The sequence below is a fragment of the Phoca vitulina genome, unplaced genomic scaffold, assembly GCF_004348235.1.
Source record: "Phoca vitulina isolate PV1807 unplaced genomic scaffold, GSC_HSeal_1.0 scaffold45, whole genome shotgun sequence".
NCBI classification, from domain to species: Eukaryota; Metazoa; Chordata; class Mammalia; order Carnivora; family Phocidae; genus Phoca; species Phoca vitulina.
In genome coordinates this window covers 6,674,618-6,696,153 of record NW_022589748.1, presented here as the reverse complement: position 1 = coordinate 6,696,153, position 21,536 = coordinate 6,674,618, and the positions used below count along the sequence as shown (strand labels likewise).

Here is a 21,536-nt window from a genome sequence, read left to right as displayed (position 1 = left end):
ACCAATCCAAACAAGTCTCATCCAAACAGCAGTTTCATGAGGTCGACACAAGAAAAATGAACAGTTTTTTACATCTTGAAAAAACAAAACAGATTTTAGAGGACGGGGCGGGGTGGGGGGCAGTCACGTCTGCAAACCGATGGGGGAGAGGCCAGGTCATTCAATGAGACACAGAGAAAAGCAGAGACAGGAAGAAAATACCGGGAAGGTCTGGAAGTAACATACAACTGACCAAGTCCACAGACTGAAACGCCAAGGAACGAGCAAGCAAAGACTGTCGTAAAAGGCCCGAAAATCAGATGTGTCATCAGCGCGGATGAAGTGAATTGCGGAGCTCTGAGGCGGGCCTGTCCCCCCCTCCCCGCCACGCCCCCCCATCACCTGCAAGATCCACAAGTCCCTTCCCGTGACTGAACAGTGTTTTGCTCAGACCATCCCAGAAATAAAAAAATGAAAAGAACGTAAGATTCACAACTGATGGTGCGGGGCACAAAGGTTTACAGAAACGAATCGGCGGGTCGCTAACCGCTTTAGGTAGGGCAACCGGCCCCCGCAGGTCAGCCTGGCGTCCTCGCTCGGGCTGGGTTCAAGACGTGTCTTTCCGAGAGCCCGGTCTTGCAAGTGTGGCTTCTTCCCTAAGGTAATGATGGCCATCGCACACACACAAGCAGCTGGAAGCTTGGTTCACATTTTTTAATAACATGGCACAGTTTACATTACACAAGAAGGCTCCACCGATGAGAACATGCTGAAGAGTCAGTCGGTTTTCACGTGTCTTTTCACATAGGGTCTAGAAAGGACTTTATTACATACAGGATAAACAGCAAAAAGTTCTGTATAGAACAATCTCTTTACAATACTGAAAACTACCACTACAGTTCCAGTGTTCATATCCCTCGGATTTTTTTTTTCTTTTTAAGTTGTTGTCTTTAAAAAAAAAAAAAAACGAAAAAACAAAAAAACCAAACAAACAAAAACAAAAACAAAACAAAACAAAATAACCACTGCACAACATCTGGAGTTCACAAAATCTGAAGCTCACCACTAAACCTTCAGTTTACTACTAAAATAGATCTCTCTGCTTATTAGAAACAATGGTCTGTAGTTAACATTTTTTGTCTTTTTTGCAAAAACAGGATAACAACATCAGATAGCACTTTAATATACTAGAAGACCCAATGGAACTAATTTTATTTCATACATATATTTTACAGTCCAGTAGACAAGATATAGTGTTATTTCTCTGCTAGTAAAGTCATATTCTCTCCAAATATGTAGACAAGAGGCTTAATGTATTATAAAAGTATTATGAAGACACATTAAGGTTGATGCGAACTTAAAAACCACACGCACACACAAGACTTTTGTCTCCGCCGCTGTTCGCCCTCTGGGACTCTCCATGGCGGCGCCCCATCGACCTGTTGCGGCTCTTCCCAGACTTTCTTACCAATGGGAGCCCAGCAAGCCACATGAGCAGATGCGCCGCCTTCGATCCACCAGTTACCGAGGACAGTGAAAAACATATCCATCATCTGAGAAAACGCGAAGCTTTCTTTCAGGATTTGTTTGGGTGTAACCACCTCTCGTTACCAAACGAGGAGGGTGTGTACAGATAGGGACTAGGACACACTAAAAAAAAAGCATGGCTCCCACATGAGGTGTGTGTGAAATCACGTGACTGATGGTGACGAGATGCTTGGCGGCCTGTCTGTGTGTCCCCTGATTTTGGCATCTGACAACTCCCATCCTCCCCTGGCACTGGCTGTCCTGCCCTTGGTCTGCCCCCCCTCCCCTCCCCACCCCACCCCCCACCACCGCGGCCCACAAGCGACAACTTCGGAAGCCAAGTTTTCAGCCTGGGGTCCGATTTGCAAAATAGGAGGTTCCTCCGTTTGGAAAAACAAGCAAGGAAAACAGAGTCATATCACGTAAGCGCTTGTTCAGGGAAAATATGACCTTAAGTATGTTGTAAATGGATTTGAAAAGGCTCCTTTGAGTCAGGAGGGCTTTCGAGAGAAGCCCTAACATTCATTGCATAGTTGAAGGGTTTAGCTGTCTAGAACGATATATGGGAACACAGCCACAGCCGACCGCGCTCGCTCATATTAAGTTTGCAAATAGCACATTTTAAGAAGTATTAATGTATTATGTTACTTACTCTTTATCTATTTACATTTGTACAAAGTAAAGCTTTCATCTTACCCTTTGCATATATGAACCATTAGCTCACGAAGCAATGTTTTTTTTGTTTTGTTTTTTTTTTACATAACTATGTACACGGCCTTCCCTTCTTTCCGAAGGAGCCCTGCACGCTGCCTCGTGCGCACCTGCTGTTGCTTTCTCCCCAGTTACCGCCGCGTCGGTGTGTGTCTGTCATCTTCACTGTTTTGGTTCAAATCAAAAAAGTTTTATACGAGAAACCAAAAGAGTTGGGGACATGAGAACATAGGACTTGGCTAAAAGATCTGAAAAATTTCAACATATAATATACAAAAACCATTTCAAAATCTGCACTGAGTCTATACATTTTTTACAAGGGGAGGAGGCAGGGGCGCATGGCCCCCAGTCTGTGGTAGTGGTCCATTCTCTCTCTCTCTCTCTCTCAAGTCTGCGTCGTGTCGGTGTAGAGCTTCTCCTTCCTCTCTCGGGTCCTTCTCTCCTTACCGAGCTTCAATATCCTTCAGAGTGTGGGAAGGAGGCCTCTCCCTCATCTCTGCTGACAGAGGAGTAGTCCTTCGGGGCGAGACGGGGCGGCCCCCCAGCGTGGAGATGAGCGGCGGGGGTGCGCTGAGCGCGGCCGTCGGAGGGGTCTTGTTGAGCAGTCCGTTCTGGTGCCCCGCTGTGGGGCTGATCCGGGGGTAGTGCATGCTGGGGAGCCCTGGGGTGATGAGGCTGGGGTGCGGCAGGTGGCCGTCCAGGGAGGCGGGGTGCACCGAGTGGAGCCGCGTGTGCTCATAGTCTTCTCTGAGCATGTGCAAGCGCTCCCGCTCGTCCAGGTGCGCCCCGCGCTCGTGTTCCCGCCGAGGGTCCACGGACAGAGGGTGGTGGTGGTGGTGGTGGTGATGGTTGTAATCGTGAGGCTCCCTGTCCCTGAAGGAGCGATCGGCTTCGTACAGCCGGGGAGTCGAGAGACGGTGGAGAGGGTCGTTCCTTAGCAGGAAGTCCCTGCCCAGCGGGTCTCTCCGGTGAATGTCAAGTTCTCGGTAGGGATCCCTCAAAGGGTCCCGTATGGGGTCCCAATGGAAAGAAGGGTACGGGAACCGCTCTCCGCCCGGGATGGGACTGATGCCCATGAAAGGAGTCATCATGCGAGTCCTGTCCAGGCTGCTGATGCTGTTCATGGGGTGAATGCCCGTCACCCCCACCGTCATGGGCATCGATGCCAGGGGCCCCGGGTGCACACTGGACGAGGAGTTTGGAGGAGGCGCCTCCGAAGACCGGTGGGTCTGCGGGGCCTCTGGAGGCAGGTCGTGGTCTTCTTTGCGCTCCTCCTTCACCTTGACCTCCGAGCTCTTCTTGGGGTTCTCGTAGGCCGGCTCGCTCTTGCGCGGCTCGGCCTCGCGGCTCGAGGTGCTGTTGGGCCTGGCGCTCTCCACGACGGGGGTCCGCACGTAGGGCGATGGCACCCGGGCCAGCTGCTTGGCCTCTTCGCCCACGGCTCGCCCCTCGTGGCCGTGGCCGTCCTTCTCGGGCAGGTGGCCCTCCTTCGCCTTGTGCTCGTCGGCGGTCAGGTCCTTGCGGGATTCCGAGTGGTCTCTCTCCCTCTCTTTGGATTTGTCTTTCTCGCGAGCCTCAGTGTTCAAATGACCCCTGATCTGTTCAGTGGAGCTACGGTTATGTCCCAGGGTGCTCACCGGGAGGATAGGTGCTGGTGAAGGGTGGCTGGAGTGTCTTTTCTCAACGCTTTCCCTGAGGAAGAGAGAGAGAGAGAGAGAGAGGGAAACAGAGAAGCAAGTGAAACGGGGCTGCCGGCCTGGCGAGGGGCTGCCGATGAAATGGTGGTGTGAGAAGGACGGGCTCGGGTCTGGCTCCCGGGGTCACCGAGGCCGCTGGATGGGCCCTTCGTACGGCAGAGCCAGCCACCCTGAGCCTATTCACCTAGATTTTAGAGGAAGCTCTACAGGGGTGAAGTGCTAGGGGTGAGGGGAGCGGGAGGGCCTGAGCGGGAAATAATTCTCTGTATGTAAGATCCACATGCCTCCATCAAGACCACAGATGAAGAGCTTTCGGCAAGTGGACGTGGACCGATGTGGTCAGCAACAGTGATGTGGCGATACAGCCCGCCTGTCTAGAATCCTAGGATCATTCAGTGTTAAGAAGAAAGCCTGAGCAGCCTGAACACGAAGACGACCTTTCTTCCACCTTCGTGATAGCCGAGACACGGGGAGGAAGGGTCTGACGTGAACGTGATGGGAGCTTCAATCTCCGGACATCTGGACGAGCGACCCGTCTCAGAGTCAAGGACGCAGATTCAGAGCATCCTCCGAAGTGCAGCACGTGAGGGGGCTCTGAAGGGAAACCACAAGTTCAGGGCTCGTGGGTGGCAAACAGGGCTTTTACCTCAGGAAGGACAAGAAGGCCGTAATCCGAGAAGATGGAGAAAAGACAGTAGGAAAAGGGGGGTCCCAAGGCCTCAGGGGACAAATGGAGAACAATTTTAAGAGAATCTGGGAATGGAAATGTGGAAGAAGAATCTTAGGGACCTGTTTGGGATGGGGGCTGAAGAGTCTGGGGCAGAAGACACTGAGCACGGAATGACCACAAGGCAGACGGGAAGAGGGAAGACAGGATCGGGCACGTGGCAGGGGCAGCCCCAAGACAGACGGGGCTGAGGTGAGGAGCAAGGCGCCTGGTTGGCTTGGCAGCTCACAAGGTGAGGGTGGCCGCGGCGAGAGAATCAAGGGAGGGTTCCCCTACAAATTTGGTTTCTAGCCAACACGCAAGGCTAAGAAGAGGAGCATCTTCAAAAAGTAAGAATAAAAAAGAGTGTGTTTTATTAAGTTTCTGGACTTGAATCCAAAGGCCATTTTGACTCCATGAAGAAAGATGTGAAAAGGTTTGCTGCCACATCGTCTTCTCGTCAGTGACGGGCTGCCCAAAGAAAGCTCCCGGTCCAGGCGAGGCCCACCTCACTGTGGTGGTTTACCGCAGAGAGCTGAATGACATTAAGTGGTCCTCCCACTGGCTAAGAGTTTTAACATACTGTCTTGAAGGAAAAATGTGTCTTTTTCTTCTACAAGAGAGCAATCAGTTAGAATGATGACCTACGAGGAATACATACTAATCTGACACATTCAGCGTCTGAGAAGTTGAATTCTTTTAAATCACTAGCGTGCGTGCACACACACACGCCCCATACACAGTAAAGAAAAATGAAAGATTTGGCTCGTGTTTGAGACCTAAGTACCCAAAGGAGAGCGTTATTAGGGATTTTCTGTCAAACGTGTCTTGTCTTTCCCCTGCTTAGCAGTTTGTTCAAAAGGAAAATCGCCTACAGAAAGAAAACAGAAAGGGATACTTGCTTAAGAATGCCTGTGACATTCTTCAGAGAAAATAAGACATTTTCCTCTTTAAGGCGATTCTTTTTATAGGCATGGGTTACCAAGTACAGAGCTAAAAAAATGGTTAGTCAAATTAATTTACCCACTGGCAAAACAGAAACCCACACCAGAAATGCTTGCTGACGCTCTTCTGCATCTAGGTTAGCAAAATTTTATTTGTCATCTGTGAGCCCAGGATTGGAGTTTGAACAAAATTTGAGAAAAATATGATGAGACAATGCAAACGTGACTTTCTAAAAGCAAACAAAAAGAAAAAGAGAGAGAGAGAGAGACAGAGGAAAAAAAAAAACAACCTATGGATGATTTAATGGACTGCACGAACTTGAAAGCAAATATGGTATTGATTCATGCTGTGTGTGTTTGGTCCAGAGCTCCACCTCGCTGTCTCGGAGAGAAAGATTTATACTGGGATACACTAATGTTTGCAGGGTCTTCCGAGGTTCTAAGGGCGGATGTGCGTCTGGTCGGGAAGTCCTCGCTGCGCTGTGATTATAGCCCTACGGTGGGGTGCACTAGGGGGCCGAGGGGGGTGCTCTCGGGGACTGCGGGGCCGGCCCGGGCCGAGCGAGAAGCTGAGGCCACAGGGCCAGCCGGAGCACGAGGCTGGGACGGGGAGGGGGGACGGCCGTCCTGGGCACACAGCGGGCTCCCCCAGTGGGACTCGAGAACGGGTTCTTTCCGTACCTTTCTTTGTCATCTTTACTAACAGATGAGTCTCGTTTATCTACATCTCTATCTCTGTCATGAGCTGCAGCGGACGCGCTACGCTCCAGCTCCCCTGGCTTCAGCCAGGGCGGAGGGGTCGGGAACGACGGAGGCGTTCGGTGTAGCCGGTTCCAGGGTTCGTGAGGGTTGCTAAAGTTCTGCACACTGGGGCCATCCTTGTGGCCGAACATTGAGTTGGGTGCTGAAATGGTGAAGTGGAGAACAAAAAGGTTTAAGAGAAATTATATAATCTGCCGTAATGAAGGTACTTACCAAAAAACTTTTAACAGCACTCAGAGTTAAAATGAATACATATTATGGGGAGCTGGAAAAGGAAAGGAGATTAACAGATTCATTAGAGGAGTGCTCGTCCTACACTGGAGAGGTAGCTCACAGCTTTTGTTCTTTAACCAAAGGCGATGGGGCGGGAGGGGAGGAGTCAAGAGGAAGGGGACCAGACAGGTGTCAAGAGCGCCTGATCGAACACGTCTGGTGCATGCAGAAGCCCCCAGCATGCAGAAGGGGGTACTCTCGGGGGGTGACTCGGATGAACAATGCTCGCTGCGGAGGTGCGTTCAAGCTCATCCTCGACCCACAACCCCACTAACGGGACTGCCACTCTTCCCGCAGCGTTAGCGGACGCAAACAGGTGTCATCAAGCCTGGACGTGACCTTGACCTGAGCAGACAGGTAAGGTCTCCGCGCAGGACGGGACTGGGAGGGCACACTTAGGGCTGCACTGTAGGCCTCCCATGCCTGGAGACCATGATACGTGGACGGCATGAGAGAAAATGGGTTGAGCAGTGACTCAAAAATGAGCAGGTGTTACACCTCTTTTCCCACTCGAGATACTTTTTAGTAGAAAATGACACGATCCTCCCAGAATATGGAGTACGAAACGCTGCCCACTCTTGGCTAGCCTCAGCCCGGTACTGTTTTCCTGCTATTTCTGGTTGTGTTTTCTCAGGGCCACTAGTACCAAAGGTGAGGTGAATGTCACAGCGGTTTCCCCTTCCACTGGGAGCTGTGGCTAAAGTCCTGGGGGGCAGGGATGGGAAACGGAGGAGACTGAGCTTAAGCGACTTCATGGAGCTCTATCATGACATCACCTCTCCCGACGCTCAGTAACACACGGCAGGAGCGGGCTTCCCGTGAAACACCGCCATCCACGTCAATGCACCCTTCCCCCTGACTTCACTGCCGAGGCCTGCTTCTCCGGATATAACCTAATCTGTTTCCCGCGAGGACAGTTTCCTTTTAGCTAGAAAGGTCTTGAGCCATAGACAGATCAGAGGAGACACACAGTCCGAGGCAGATTTTTAAAAAGCAAGAGGTACTCACTAACTGAAGGATTTCCGAGGCCCCCGAAGGCATTGCCACCAACAGCTGCGAGGCCAGTGAACGTGGACGGACGGTTAAAAGGCTCTGCGAACAGATCGGGAAGAAGGAAACGGCTGCAGGACTGGCTGAGTGAGGAGCGTAAGAGCTTCCTGGGAGTGGGAAGGCGATGTGGGAGCCCTGCCCTCTCTACACCCGGACCCGAACCGTCCCTGATCGTGCAGAAGGTCTCACTGCGCCCGGGTCTGGGCACTGGACTGGCAAAATATTTACAGGAGCTGTTTTTCCAGAAGTGTGTATTTTGCCCCACTCCTCTTGTGCTGGGGTGGGGAGCATTGCTCCAGCCCTCCTGTCCTGCCCTCCCGCTTCGGGGAAAGCACCCTGTAGGCTCTATGAGAACAAATCGGAGGACATCTTCAACTACGCCTCCCAGTGATGAGACTGGGAGGGCGCATCTGTGAAGACCCCCGTTGTCACATGTACCCTGGCCCACACCTGCCTGTACACTCGAAAAAAATATCCCAAGAACAGAGGCCACAAATAAAGCATGTATCCTTGCTAGGAAAAGACAGATTCACCGTGAAGCGTGAGGGGATTATGAAACAGCACGTAACGTCTCCTTGTAATGTCATCTTGCCTTTCCTTCCACCTCTCAGAGGTGGACGGGGGCAAGAGCTCACCATCTTGCCCCAGTGGGCAAGAACAGGCTGCTGTACATGCGGACCCCCGGGGTACCGGGCACGGCTCCTTCCCACTGTGCCATCAGTCACCTCGACGGGATCACGACTGAGCACACGTCCACTACTTTAAGACTGTGGTATAAGAGGTGCCGGAATCCCGAGGATGGATGGCAGGCGTTCAAACTCCTCCACGAACGCCATTATCACCCTAAGTAACCACTGAGGTGTCTAGGACGACAGCCAACTCGCCAGGAAGCGCGGCAAACCAAGGTTTTTCTGAGACACACATGTCATTTCCCATCACCGATGGCAACTCACCCAGGTGAGCGGCAGGGTTAAGGAAGTTGCTGTGATGGGGGGGTGGCCCAAAATGGGTCCCGGTTGGGTGTGCAGCACCTAGAAAGTCAAACATGACAGAATCAGACTTCCCAGAAAGCCAACTCCTATCACGCAATTGGCTCCTAGCTACCTGAGGGTCCCATGAGAAAATGGGAGTGAATACGTTAAAATAAGGACATGGCTGAAGTCCACCCAGGCAACACGCCGGGAGACGACATGTTTTCTGTTAGGTAGCAGAAAAGAAGGGATGCCCTTCTTCCAAGTGGGGCTGGCCACCACCCAAAAGAAGTTATTCCTTTGAAAAGACATGGACACACAGTATTCGAAGCATGGAGAAATATCGCAAGGGGGGTGGGCGGGGTCGGGGGTGATTCTGTAACCAAGTAAGTTGGAGGATCAAACACCAAGGCACAAAGTGTCAAGCGAGGTTCTTCACTTCCTGGAGCCATTAGTACGATCCCAGGCTCACTCGTTCTCTGAAAGGGGGACATTTGGCCACGGGATACTTTCTTCACAGAGCGTGTTGGGGGGCAAGTCTTTCACTTTGAGAAACACTGATCTGGAAACTACATTTTATAATCCTTGGCTCAGGAGCGGCTGTCCCACAGCGGTGCGTCTGGGTGGCCTGGCTCTGGGCCCTGCGGAGCCCCGGGACCGTGCACCGCATCAGGTTACGGGCGATCAAGTCCTCCAAGCAGCTCTCCAGCTTCGGTGCCAGGACAAGCCACTTGATTCCTACATTTGTGGACACCGACAATCTGCTAACGGACTCTATCTGCCCGAAGGGGACCTCAGTTCAAGGTCAGTGGTCTTCTTTCCTTTGGTTTCCCCGTCATCCACATCTCCTCCACTGTTTCATATTCTGCCTTAAACAACATGTATTTCTTTAAGGAGCCACATCCTCCTTGTCCTGGAAGAAGGTGGGAAAGGAGAGAGGGAGAGAAGGAGAGAGAGACAGGGTACGCGCCTGGGAAGCAGGATGATATTCGTTAAGAGCCGAGGGCGTCCGGCTGGCTTGTTACGGTGCAGCCGACGCGGGGGAGACGTGCTGTTGGGGTGGCAGGCTCGGCTCTGGAGACCAGACTGGCTGGGCTCACCTGACATAACCCCCCCTGAGCTGATGTCAGGCATGAATTCCCAACAGGAAGCTGAAGAGTGGCTGAACTGAACATGTGTGTGTGAATTATACACACCGGTTCAAAGTTTCACCAAATTACCATGGGGGCAAAATCCAATAGTGCTTAGACTGAAAAAGATGACCTTCCGGAATGGATGTATACACGGGGCCTCAATGAACTGACTAATAACTACTAATAACTACCAATGAACTGGTCCTCTTGCATTTTGGCTAAGCTCCTATAAACAAGTATAAATTCCCTCAGGAAAGCAGATTAAATGGAGGAGTGTGTTCCCCCCTCCCCCCCGCCCTGACACCCTACGAACTCAATTTATGTTCTGGATTGCTGTTCCCTGCACCCCAAGGCCTTTGTGGGGCCTCGGGTGTGGAGGAAGCCGCAGAGCCCCGGAGGGTATCTGTCACAGCTGCGCACTCTCCGAATCGGAAGGCACCCGAGGACAGGAGCTATCTGTTCGGCCCTAGACGGTGGCTTTGCCCAGGCGGTGCCGAAAGCTACTCCATCTCTACCCAGAGAACACAGCCCAGCATATTCATTAGGTGTTAACAGTGCTGCCAGCTAAATAAAAATCTGGCCGCACACTGTGTAGTACAAGCTAATTAATGCTTCGATGAAGATCGGAGCTTCGCTCAGCCCCGCGCCCCCAGGGGTGCCTTGCAGTTCCAGAATTATTGAAGCAAAAGAAGCCAATTCATCCGCTTGGCTCAAACGGAAGCCAGGGAGAAATCTCTCTATTTCTCTCCAAAAATTGCTCTTCACGTAGCTCCGTCTCAGAGCCTAGGTGCCATGGTAACAAAGCTTTCAAATACGTCCCTAGACAGAACTGACAGAGAAAAACCTGAGACCTTAGCAAATTCCATCCACCCTCAAGGGTGATTCACTTGCTTTGGCAACAAGGCCCATTATAATGATGATTTCCTGCAATGGGGGAGCCTCCCTCTTTCTGAATGGAAGAGCCTTAGGTCAACCAAGAATGAGTCCTGGGTAAAAGCCTGGGAAGGCAGCAGGCAGGATGGATGTGAAACTTGTTCCCTAAGGACCAGAAACAGGGAGCCCTGTGCATTTTTATGTCCAGAAGAATAAATTCTACTTAGCATGATGGGTACACAGTTACGAAGCTTACGAGCTCAGTGTCGCCATTAACAAGTATTGAGGCCAAGGAGCTTCAGGACTGAATGAGAGGGAACCTCGGATACCAAGAGGAGAGCTCTCGCTTCCTGAGAGTCCTTATGGCCACTGTCCCTTGTGTGTATGTACCTGGAGTGGAAAGGGGTCACCCCGACCCCCAGTCCCCATGGCCCCCGCTCTGGCATACTTATGAGGCATTCGGGAGGTTAACGAACAGACCACGTAGGTATCTAGACCCTGTCCTGCAAATTTTCTGCATCACTACAACCAGCCAGGGAACAGCACTATGTTCCGTAGCAGAGAAAACCAGCCACCCACGGGCTGACCCTCCCCATCACAGACCATGCCACCAGCAGCTCTCTTAATTCTGATTTCTTCATCCTCAGACTCTTGGAAAAACAGCACGACCGAGCATCATGGTGCAGAGAGCGACTGAGCGCTCTGTGGGCACCAACCGTAAGGACAACCACATCCTTATACAAACCCTGGCACTGTTTGCTATCGACGTGCCCTTGTAAGCCTTCTGATCTTTTTCAATAGCGTTTGACATGTTTGTGAGTTATACTGGTTTAATATAGAAGCAAATAATGAGCCGAAGCAGTATGAGTCCCCGAAGAGAGAGATGATCTTTTTTCTTTCTTTAATGAAAGAGGGCATATCAGTGAAGAAGGGTCCATCTCCCTAGACGTACTGATGTCGCCTTGCAAGCTGGCATAAACTGTGTTTTTTTGTTTTTTTTAAGGGAGGGATCGAGCGGCGGGCCCAGAGCACAAACATCATTTATTTAGCTACCTGCGAACTCAATTTCTCAGCTCTTTCCTGGCGCTCTGAACTCACCAGCAGCAGAGAACAAAGTTGAAGGCCGGGCCAGGTCATGGGGGTGGTGGATGGCTCCAAAGAGGCTGGGGCCCGGGGGGCGGCTCAGGAACTCGGGTTTCAGTCCGAAGTCCAGCTTATGTGGGTCTGACTGCATCTGTTTCTAAAGCAGCAAGGGGAAAAAGAAAAGATGAAACCCCAAGAGGAATGGCAGGAAAGAAAGATATCAATGAAGAGGCAGAGACCGCTGGAGGAGACTCTCTGAATGGTGCACTCGGGCTCTGCGCTGGAGTCAGGTTCAAGTTTACAGGTGCCGTGAGAAGAGCAATCAAGACAGCATCTCACCCTCACATGCCAGAAAAGCAGGTCAAGCCACGCGGGGCCAGTGGTGCCCGCCACTGGACGGTACCTGCGTCTTTGAGGTTGTACGGCTTGAGGAATAAAACCACATCCGATTTATTCAAACCGCCACCGCTCCGAAGTAGTTTATTATTTGCTGTAAAGGCCCATTTTGGCAAGTTTTTAAATGATAGTATTTTAAAGCTCATTTTATTAGGAATTCTGCATGAATAATCTGCTGTGTAAATTAATTGTTAATGACTCTTTGTTGTACTCTAATAGATCACAGTACATTAGTAACTGGAAGTGATGAAGAAATATTTGCATGCCTACAAGCTAATGTTCAAATGATCATTGTTACATCTTAAAAAAAAAGGAATGCCAAAAACAAACAGAAACAAAGTAGGGATATTCATTTAATGCAGGGGGTCTTTTCCCTGCCTCTGCCCCGTGACTTCCCGAGGAAGAGAGCATCGGCCCAGCCCAGTGAGCCAACGAGAACTTCTCTTGCTTTGAATGCTTGGCATCAGCGGCCATCGCTCTGTTTTCGTCCATTTATATATACACATATCCCCCCTCAAGCTACTCTCCGTTCACCTTCCTCGAAGCCTACACAGACTAGCTCGTAATTTCCTCCCTTCCCTACCCTGGCGTCATTCTTGAGGCCAGCAGCCGTCTTGAACATGGATGCCCCACGTTAACTCTCGGGCACCTTCTCTCCGAATCTCATGCCTCCCCAGACTAAGCTTCCCTCCCCTTGCCACCACCTCTCCGCCTACCGGGCTCCCATCCTTCACGGCCCTTCACCTGTTTCTGACTCACTCCTCCAATCTCTTAGCTTTGACTGATGTTTATAGTCCCTTTGGGCCCACGCCACCTCAAACTCCCTCATGTCTGCCCTAAACACATCCCTGTCCCACTCTGTACAAGGAAGTCAGCAAGGAGACAATCTGAGCTAGCTTGTGTGAGCGTCAGAGACAAGAGAAGTGTGCCATTCCCTCATTGCTGAAGGCCGCCGTCCCGCTCATCCAACCATACCCATTCAAAACAAAACCAGCCTGATCACTCCAAGCTGGAAGCGATACCCCTTGGAAGCAGACGGCACGTTCATGGTTTTTTATGCGCACACGGATATGCTCACTACTGAAAGCTAAGCAGCTAGACGCCAGGCCAGATGAGTGCCCCCTGAGCCTGGTACAGTTAGTAATCTGCAGGTCGTAGGCTCCTTCAAGAAATACTTGGGGGGAGGGGCACTAAAAGAATGAGGAAATGAACATCACAGAGAAAGGGGACAATGCAATTTCTGCTCAAATCCACAGGGAAGCCGCTCGTCCAAGCTCCACTATAAAGTAACAGCCAAACCCCAAACCAAAGCTTCTAATTCACTATAAATCTATAAAAATCTTTTGAGTGCCTCTTTCAATTTGGTTGCCAAATTATTTAGCACTAATACCGCACGGTACACAGCACAGTTCCATTAACCACAACTTAGGTCCATGAAGCAAAATGGAGCTCGGGATTATAAAGAGTTTGCTGGGAAGGCAGGATGAGCAGCTATCTCGTGTGCCAGAGGTCTTCCTAATTGAGTTGAGATAATGAAACTTTTAGTCACCGGGGACACCTTCATGGGAAAGAAGTTGCTAAAGTGGCACATACAACATCCTTCACCGCTTTTAAGCAAAGGAGCTACAAAGAGGACGTGTCTTACCTACCGATCTGCCAACCACATCATCCAGAACAAAAAGTGAATTGAACTTAAGCGTCAAAATCTAGTTAGCCCTCCGAGCACACATATTTGCTCACGAAGCTAAACCATAAGGTTTCTAATTAAACCTCGCCTAACAACAAAGTAAAAGTGAACAACACTCACTGATGGGACGTTAGGAGAAAGAGCAGGTTACTTGGCACCAAAGCAAAATATCTTAGTGACCTCATTTACTGAGGCTGGCTTTTTAACTTTCCACTAGGTTGGTTTTTAATTATTTTCTTAAGATTTTATTTATTTAGTTGAGAGAGAGTGCAGGAGCATGAGTGGGGGGCGGGGCAGAGGGAGAGGGAGAAGCAGACCCCCTGCTGAGCAGGGAGCTGGACGTAGGGCTCGATCCCAGGACCCTGGGATCACGACCTGAGCTGAAGGCAGACGCTTAACAGACTGAGCCACCCAGGCGCCCCTTACTTGAGGTTTTTTTTTTTTTTAAATTATGTAATCATTAAAAAACAAAACATTTCTGGGATGACTAGCTCTCACTTATTGGCTTCTTTTCTTAAGCTCATGATGGCTCCCAAATGCTGTTAGCACTAAATGCTTGTTTGTGAAAAAAATGGATGAACTTATTGGAATTACTTGATTGGTTGTTTTCTCCCATTTTTCTTGGCACGGTTTCCCAGATGGTAAATACCCAGACGGTAAAATCTGGACTGACCAAAGTAACTGACTTTGGTCCCTAAGTCAACCAGTGATGCCTTATCTGGTCACCTACAGAAGGCTCTTGACCTATTCCCTGCTGTGTCACAAATGCCTGGTAAAGCACAGACCGTATTCATCTGTATGATGAAAATACAGACAGAAGTTTAAGCAAAATAATCTGCGAACAGATAGGGTAACAGGTCAGAGTGGTTCTGGCAGGTACTGAGTGAATTCTAAGCTCTGTCACTGGTCATCGAGACGACTAACGCCAGGTATTGAAAGGTCACTATGACATTACTTCTAGAAGCGATTTCTTCATAATATGCATTGCTGATGGAAGTTCAGTAACATCACATAGGGTCAGCTTTTCAAAGTCACACAGTGAAAAGAACGCACCAATTCTTACAGAAATGACAACTTTCATGTATACTTCTTCCCAGATACTATGCATTTTCCATATAAACACTTGGTTGCGATAATTAGATTCTCAACGCCCCCCCCCCCCAGGATTTAATCTATGTTTAAGCTCTTTGGATCACTACGATAACAAAATCGTCTAAAAAGATAAAACATCAGAGACTTATCAGTTTATTTCTGCTTTGTAATTTTGTGGGTGGTTTCCCTAATTAATACTACGATTTCCCAATAGTGTTTCCAAGAGAGACTGGACCCTTCCTGCCAGAGGGTCTTTGGAAGCTGTCTGGATGCCTCCTCTGTCAGGGGCTCACACACCCGCAGGCCGTCTCCCCCTCCCGCCGCCGGACAAGGACCACGAGACTGACCTTGACTTTCTGTTGGTGGTGGTAGATCTGCCAGGCGATGTGAACATGCATAGCACACCACTTCCCTGGTTTCTGGAACAAGAAAGAGCACCGCGGTCAGAAGGAGGACCTTGCAGAGAAAACCATCTCCAACTTCTCCGAAGCTTTTCAGCGGCTTTGGGCGGCAGAGGCTCTTTTTCACGGAACATGAGTGCTCAGTGCCCCCCAAGCCGGCTCCACCCCTCCTCCACGGAGCCCGAGCCGGTGGTCACTGCTCCCCAAACCCTACTTGACGGGGACCTCCCCGGTTACCAGGGACAAGATGGCAAAAGCCTGAGCCTCACTTTGTGTCTTTCTTTTCTGGTGGCAGCTGGCAGGCCTGGGAGAGTGGGAGGCCCTACTCAACGCAGGCGGCCACGCTAGGATGCAAATCGGCTGTTCAGAAGAGCTAATTAGCGAGTGGCTGTGAACCGGTTCAAAACAAGAGAGGCTACAGAAGACCCTGTGTAACCTCCCCCCAACGCTGTTTCGTCCTCACCCCCAGAGCGGAACAAAGAAATTCACATTTTTACTGGAGCCCAGTTCCCACAAGAGCTCCGCTAAGAGTCAATGACCCATTCGTGCTGGTGGGCGCCGTTCGTTCCCAAGCGAAGAAAGAACAAAGGAGAGCGCTCATTCCTGCCCACGCTCTGAGCCTCTGCAGTCGTCACGTCTGCGAGTGGATCAACCCGTGTGTCTCGTGGTCCGGGCGCGTCTTGCTCTCGGGGCAGAGGAGTAACTGAGTGTGCCATCTCACCACCCGGAATGGGGAGACCCCCTCTTTCCAGTCCATTTGTATTCCTGCTGTGTAACCTACTCATCCGCTCTAAACGTGCGCTCGGTAACTACAGGATGCGTGAGAAGAAACACTGCCCCAGTCCTACATCAGCAAAGGGCAGATCTGGTTTCTACGTTAAGGAGCTGTTTGTGAAACATACACTTAAGTGTATGTTTCACAAACCCAAGTCTGGGTCAGTTCTCTCGTAATGAAATTATGGGTCATCTGAAATCACCTACATGATAACACAGTCCTCCTTTGATTCTCTTTGGAGAAATGGAATGATCTGATTATACGTGCCAGACATGGGATAAGGATAGCAGGAAATCTCTCCATCCATCTTCCAACCGACCATCCATCTTTCACACCCACCCCCCCACCAAGTAAGTCAGTCATCTCTTGGCCACTCTCCAGACCACTCAAGACGTTAACAAACTCATGCCTAGAGTAGCCCATTTCTGTACCAGGGGAACAGGTCGGATGGCTGTGAAGGTCAACACTACTTACTGGAGAATGAGGCAGCCACCAGCCAAGATAAATACATATATATGCGCATATATATATCTGCTAGGTGCAGAAGAGACAGGAGAACTCGGTGAAATCCCGATTCCTGCCCATAGCGTCAGTCCTCCTCCATATATCCCCCTACTCGTCAAGCCTTTTAGCAGCACTGCCAACAAGAAACTCTGTCTCATATGAATGTTTTAGCTGTTTGCTTTCCCTCGGTGGCCTGGCTTCCTCCAACACTCCAAGCGACACAATTTCGGCCATTTTCAATCACACCACCTGAAAAACCCAGCCACCGCCATCCCGACGTTTTATTCCAGCATTTCTATGGCTTGTTGCCTCGGAATGGATTTGTATTTTTAACCCGCAGGGAGTCAAACAGAGGTTGCAAAACAGTTCTAGAAGGAGCGTTCTTACCCTTAACATAGGTCTGAAAGGATCTGTCAACTGTGAAGAGAAATGACAACTTGGTTACATGCCTGTCACTCAAACAATTGCTCTAATTAACAAATTTGTAGTGCTTCGTTAGGAGGGGAAATTAAAATGTTAGAATTTTACTTTTAAATGAAGCCCTTTTAGAGAATAATTAACCCATTTTCACACTATCAAAAGTGCCAAGTGTCCCCTCCCCCACTTCACAAGCCTGGGTACATCCACACTGACAAGCCCCCGACCAAGTTTAATCAATAGCAATTTGCCCTCTGGCAACACGATTTGCTCATATTACGCATCTGAGGAGCTCCACTATCTCGAGCGGCCCTTCCCAACCCCACCGCACAGGTTCTAGGGCAGAACGGCCTCCAGACCGGAGGCTTGTAAGGCTGGGTTCTACCAGGGACCCGGGGAGAACTAGGCTGTCTTTGCCAACACACTTAATTTGATGACTGCCCATTACTTACAGGTTATGAGATCTTTTTTAGACGTTCACTAACCATCAGACAAATACCTACGTAATTGAGTCATTTTAAACTTCTACCTAACTCTGGTCCTCAATTTCTGACTGCGCTTACCCAGGGAAAAAGAAAATACTGTCAAAAGTAATCATTTGTCCACATTTACTACAAAGGCGAATGTAAATAACAATCCACCGGACAAGACTATCTGTTATATTGTAGAACTTCCAATTCTTTTCCAAAGTCGGTAGAGGTGTGCATTATGAACGGATGACAGAAGGGAGATTCTGCTTAGATCACAGGAGGATGCTTCCCGCATTAAAAGCAGAGGGCCAGGAGCGCTGTGTGGTGACTTCCTGACCCCAGGACAGCAGGGAGAGGGTCCTGTGACTTCCAGGAAGAAAAGCGCTTACAGCTTCTTCTGTGCGACAGAAATTTAAGGAGACATTGACAGACAAGATTGGTCGAACAGAAGCTACACAAGCTAAGAGTAAGAGTGTTCACTTCCTGGGCTTGGACCACAGGACATTTGTCTTCTCTCCCACTGGCGAGTCACTCCCCTTGTGTCATTTAGCCACAGTGGAGCAGGGGAGATTTTTGTTTTCTAAGCATGACTGGCATTTTCTTCCACGAACTAGAAGGGACAGCTAAAATAGCAGCAGAGCTAAAGCAGAAGTGTGCCCCGGGCTGCCTGTCCCTCGGAAACAAACACGCCCCTGGTGTTACCCACGTCCAAGCCTGACTTTCTACGTACCCTCGGGTCCTTTTGGAGCAGAGTGTGTGGGACTGTCCCGGGTCGAGCAGCAACATCGATAGGGTTGGATGTCTACAAATTAATCAGACCACAGCTTAGGAGGCACGGAACACATGACCCGAAAAGCAAGATCCTTCTTTCGTTCTAAATTACAGAAGTCAAACGTTGATTCTGTTTGTTTGTTTGTTTGATTCTGGAATACAAGAGTTGACAGGTGCGTACTCCCCAGTGATCACACATGCTCTTCAGGAGGCCCTGTTCCCTCTGTTCTCAAGGGACCCTGACCAGAGTCTACCCTGTCTAGGAAAGGCATCAGAAAGCAGAGAGGGGGACCATGCCACATCTGACTGTAATAAAAACCAAAGGACCGGAAAAAAAAAAAGGGGAAGAACACACGAAAGCACTGCCCCTAAATCCCCATCTCCTTCCGAGTTACGGATGGCCCTGTCATGGCGTTTTTGCTTTATCACCGAGCATTCTAAGAGATGCTTGAGTGAACATCACGGCAATGTGCTGCATCAGGTGCCTCTCATCAGAATAACTGAAAGTGTTTTGCAGACATTAAGCGAACTCTAAATTTTAACTGGCAGACAATAACAGGGAATTACGCTCAGTAATTACTCATTAGCAGTGGTGGAAATGGGACAAGAGGACCTAATTTAGGGACCGCACAGACCTACTATTAAATGATTTCTACAGGGATGCTGCTGCTTCGTCTGTCCTCTGCTGCCACCATTCTTAAATGTCATTCATAACAGTAACCTTATCTACCGGCTTTTGTCCTTTGAATTGATGGCAACAACAGGAAGTCTACTTCCGGCGCACGCGGTCCTTACTTTCTAGTGGATGAAAGGATTCAGAACGTTTTTCACCTGGTATTTTATTTAAGAAATCACAACTTCTGTGACTCCCCTCACCCCAGGAAGTGAACGCATGTGGGAAAAGAGCTCAAGTTTAGGCACAAAGCTTGCCTATATAAGAAGAAGGAAAAAAAAAAAAAAAAAGAATGGAAGAAAGAAAAGCAATCAGCGGCTGTACAACTAACAATTAAGCTGGAGTTGTTAACAGCCTGATTTGCATACATATGAAGAACTCCGCTAATGAACTGCAATCTACATATTCAATCAGTAAGATGGCCTGGAAAGGCCTATTTCAACACCAAGAGAGACACTTTCTTGCCCAGATGTAGATTTCTGTGTGATTGGATAATTGTGAGTGAGGGAAATAGTCTAATTTATTAAATGACCTAGCTGTCTGTTTGGGGAGGCACCAGAGATTTGGTGCAACCCAGAGGGGACAGACCAGGGTGGGAGGGAGGAGTGAACAGAAGCAGACCGGGGGAAGGGGTTGAAAAATCACCACTGGTTCATCCGAGATAGGAGGGGTTGCCCACGGCCATCATTAAAGCCCCGGGTAGAGATAACCTGGCCTATAAACTACAGTCCCGAGCAGGTAAATGTCATTTCTAAGCTGTAGCTGGTCCCACCCCTAAGGCTTTTAAATTTCTTTTCCAATGTCTAGCTTTGAGGCAACATGCCTTTGGGACTGGCCCCAAGCTGGCGTTTTTTCTCTTAGAAATGAGTTGGAGGGGAAAAAAAAAGCGAAGAAAACCCAAATCACACAGAGCAAAATTTCCTACTTTAAAAATCTGAGAACGGTTACTAACGTAACTACATTTTACTTTTGTATAAAAATAAAGTAAGGGCTATAACAACGTCACATAAAGGGAGGGTGTTCAGAGAATCACTCCTCAATATTGACCTTTGGAGACAACTCTAGCCCAAGCCGAGTAGAACACTGACTAGGTAGAAAAGGATTTAGTTATTGTGAAGGGCAAAAGGTTAATTTCACATTAGGCTGTAAGTCTTGACCTTGGCAAGTGTGACCGTGGCTGAGGGAGGACTGAGGCAGGGCAGAGGGGCAACAGGGGTACATGAAAGGGTGGGTGGCTGCCCTCCACCTGCAGGCAGACCCCCTATTTGCAGACACACAAGGCTAAAGGAGCAGAATGGGGGAGATGAGCAGAAGCAACTTCCTTCACACAACCGGAAGGATGAAATTTTAGTTTAGTTTTAGCAAGGTTCTATTCCTTGCTATTCAAATCAATAAAGGCTCAGCTATGCATCTTTGCTAATAATATATACCGCAAGGACAAGTTGGTGCACACGAATCTGACATTTCATACATCTCCTGGCCAGAAGCTTTTGTCCACAATACTGGTGGAAAAAAAATACATATACGTCTTCTGCACATCTTAAAGATTACAGGAAATCCTAGCTCAACTGAGATTACATGGGTAGTACAGATTGAAAATTAAATTCGGGCTGAGGTTTAAAACTCAAGGGGCTAGCAAAAAAAAAAAAAAAAAAAATACTCTCCCTCTAATCCCGATGGTCACTTTGGATTAGAAAAATTAGCCACTGGGAGGCAAGAGGCTGTAGAACCCACCCGGCCGCCTCGCCTGACGCTCTGCTTGTAAAGATGTCTGTGTGTTTTCATAGTCAGGTTGCTTACCTTCGGCTGAAATGCTCCTTGTAGTGAACCAAAAGGGCCAGTGGGTGGAATCATAGGGGGGATGCCCGATACTGCAGGAGGGTAGGAATGGAAGAGCTGTGACCAAAGACGGGGAGGGGAGAAAAAGATTTTAGTAGGAGGCAAATGATATATTCCAGTTCCCTTCCCATCGAACGACATCCACATTAGCAAGCCAGGTAACACCAGTTTGATGCTATTAGTCAAGAAGCCATGATGAAATGATCACACAGATGTGCCACGAATGCTTCACTTAAAAAGTTAAAAGTAGTTCAGAATCAATCAGCCAACAAATGATGTCCCAAATGAGGATATCATTAGAAAGGGAGCTTTTCTAATTATTAATTGTTAAATCAGATAGAAGACCTAAATGCCTTGAGATTTTAATGCGCATCAAAAACAGGAGGGGATGCTGAGCCAAATAAGATGCCTGGAAAATTACAAGTTAATTAGAAAAAGGAAAAAAAGAAAAAAAAAAGAAAAATTAAGAAAAAAAGAAAAAGAAGCAAGTCTTTATAAGTTCCAGGATTTTATACCATTAAAACTCAATTAGTACTTTTAGATTTTTAATAGTTTGAGGAAATGAGAAAATATTCACAATCCTTGCTTCATTAGGTTGTTCCAGAAGTGGTGGTTTCAGAGGACAATTTAATTGTCTCGTCTCAAATGATGACAAATATTTGTGGGAGGGTAAGATAAAATGAATGTATACACTCCCAATGAAGCTGGTTTTTTCTGGAAGATGGACACGCTCACTGGGGGCTGCTCAAGCCCAAGCCCTTGACGGGTCTGACCACTCAGTGAAGGGGGAAGAATGATTCTG

The 21,536-nt window shown here is 48.9% G+C and overlaps 1 protein-coding gene across 3 annotated transcripts in view; it reads right to left on the bottom strand.

Annotated features, from left to right (window-relative positions):
• Positions 1–672: 672 nt before the first annotated feature.
• Positions 673–21,536, bottom strand: part of AUTS2 (activator of transcription and developmental regulator AUTS2) — a 1,108,223-nt gene continuing 1,087,359 nt past the window's right edge. For all 3 annotated transcript variants that reach the window (XM_032430787.1, XM_032430788.1, XM_032430789.1), the window contains 9 exons: positions 20,696–20,791; positions 18,182–18,253; positions 16,952–16,981; positions 15,232–15,303; positions 11,725–11,866; positions 8,603–8,680; positions 7,608–7,691; positions 6,246–6,468; positions 673–3,909 (listed from right to left, as the gene is read on the bottom strand). In XM_032430787.1, coding sequence (XP_032286678.1) covers positions 2,661–3,909; positions 6,246–6,468; positions 7,608–7,691; positions 8,603–8,680; positions 11,725–11,866; positions 15,232–15,303; positions 16,952–16,981; positions 18,182–18,253; positions 20,696–20,791 — 2,046 coding nt within the window. In that variant the 3' untranslated portion in view covers positions 673–2,660. The remainder of the gene's footprint in view (positions 3,910–6,245; positions 6,469–7,607; positions 7,692–8,602; positions 8,681–11,724; positions 11,867–15,231; positions 15,304–16,951; positions 16,982–18,181; positions 18,254–20,695; positions 20,792–21,536) is intronic.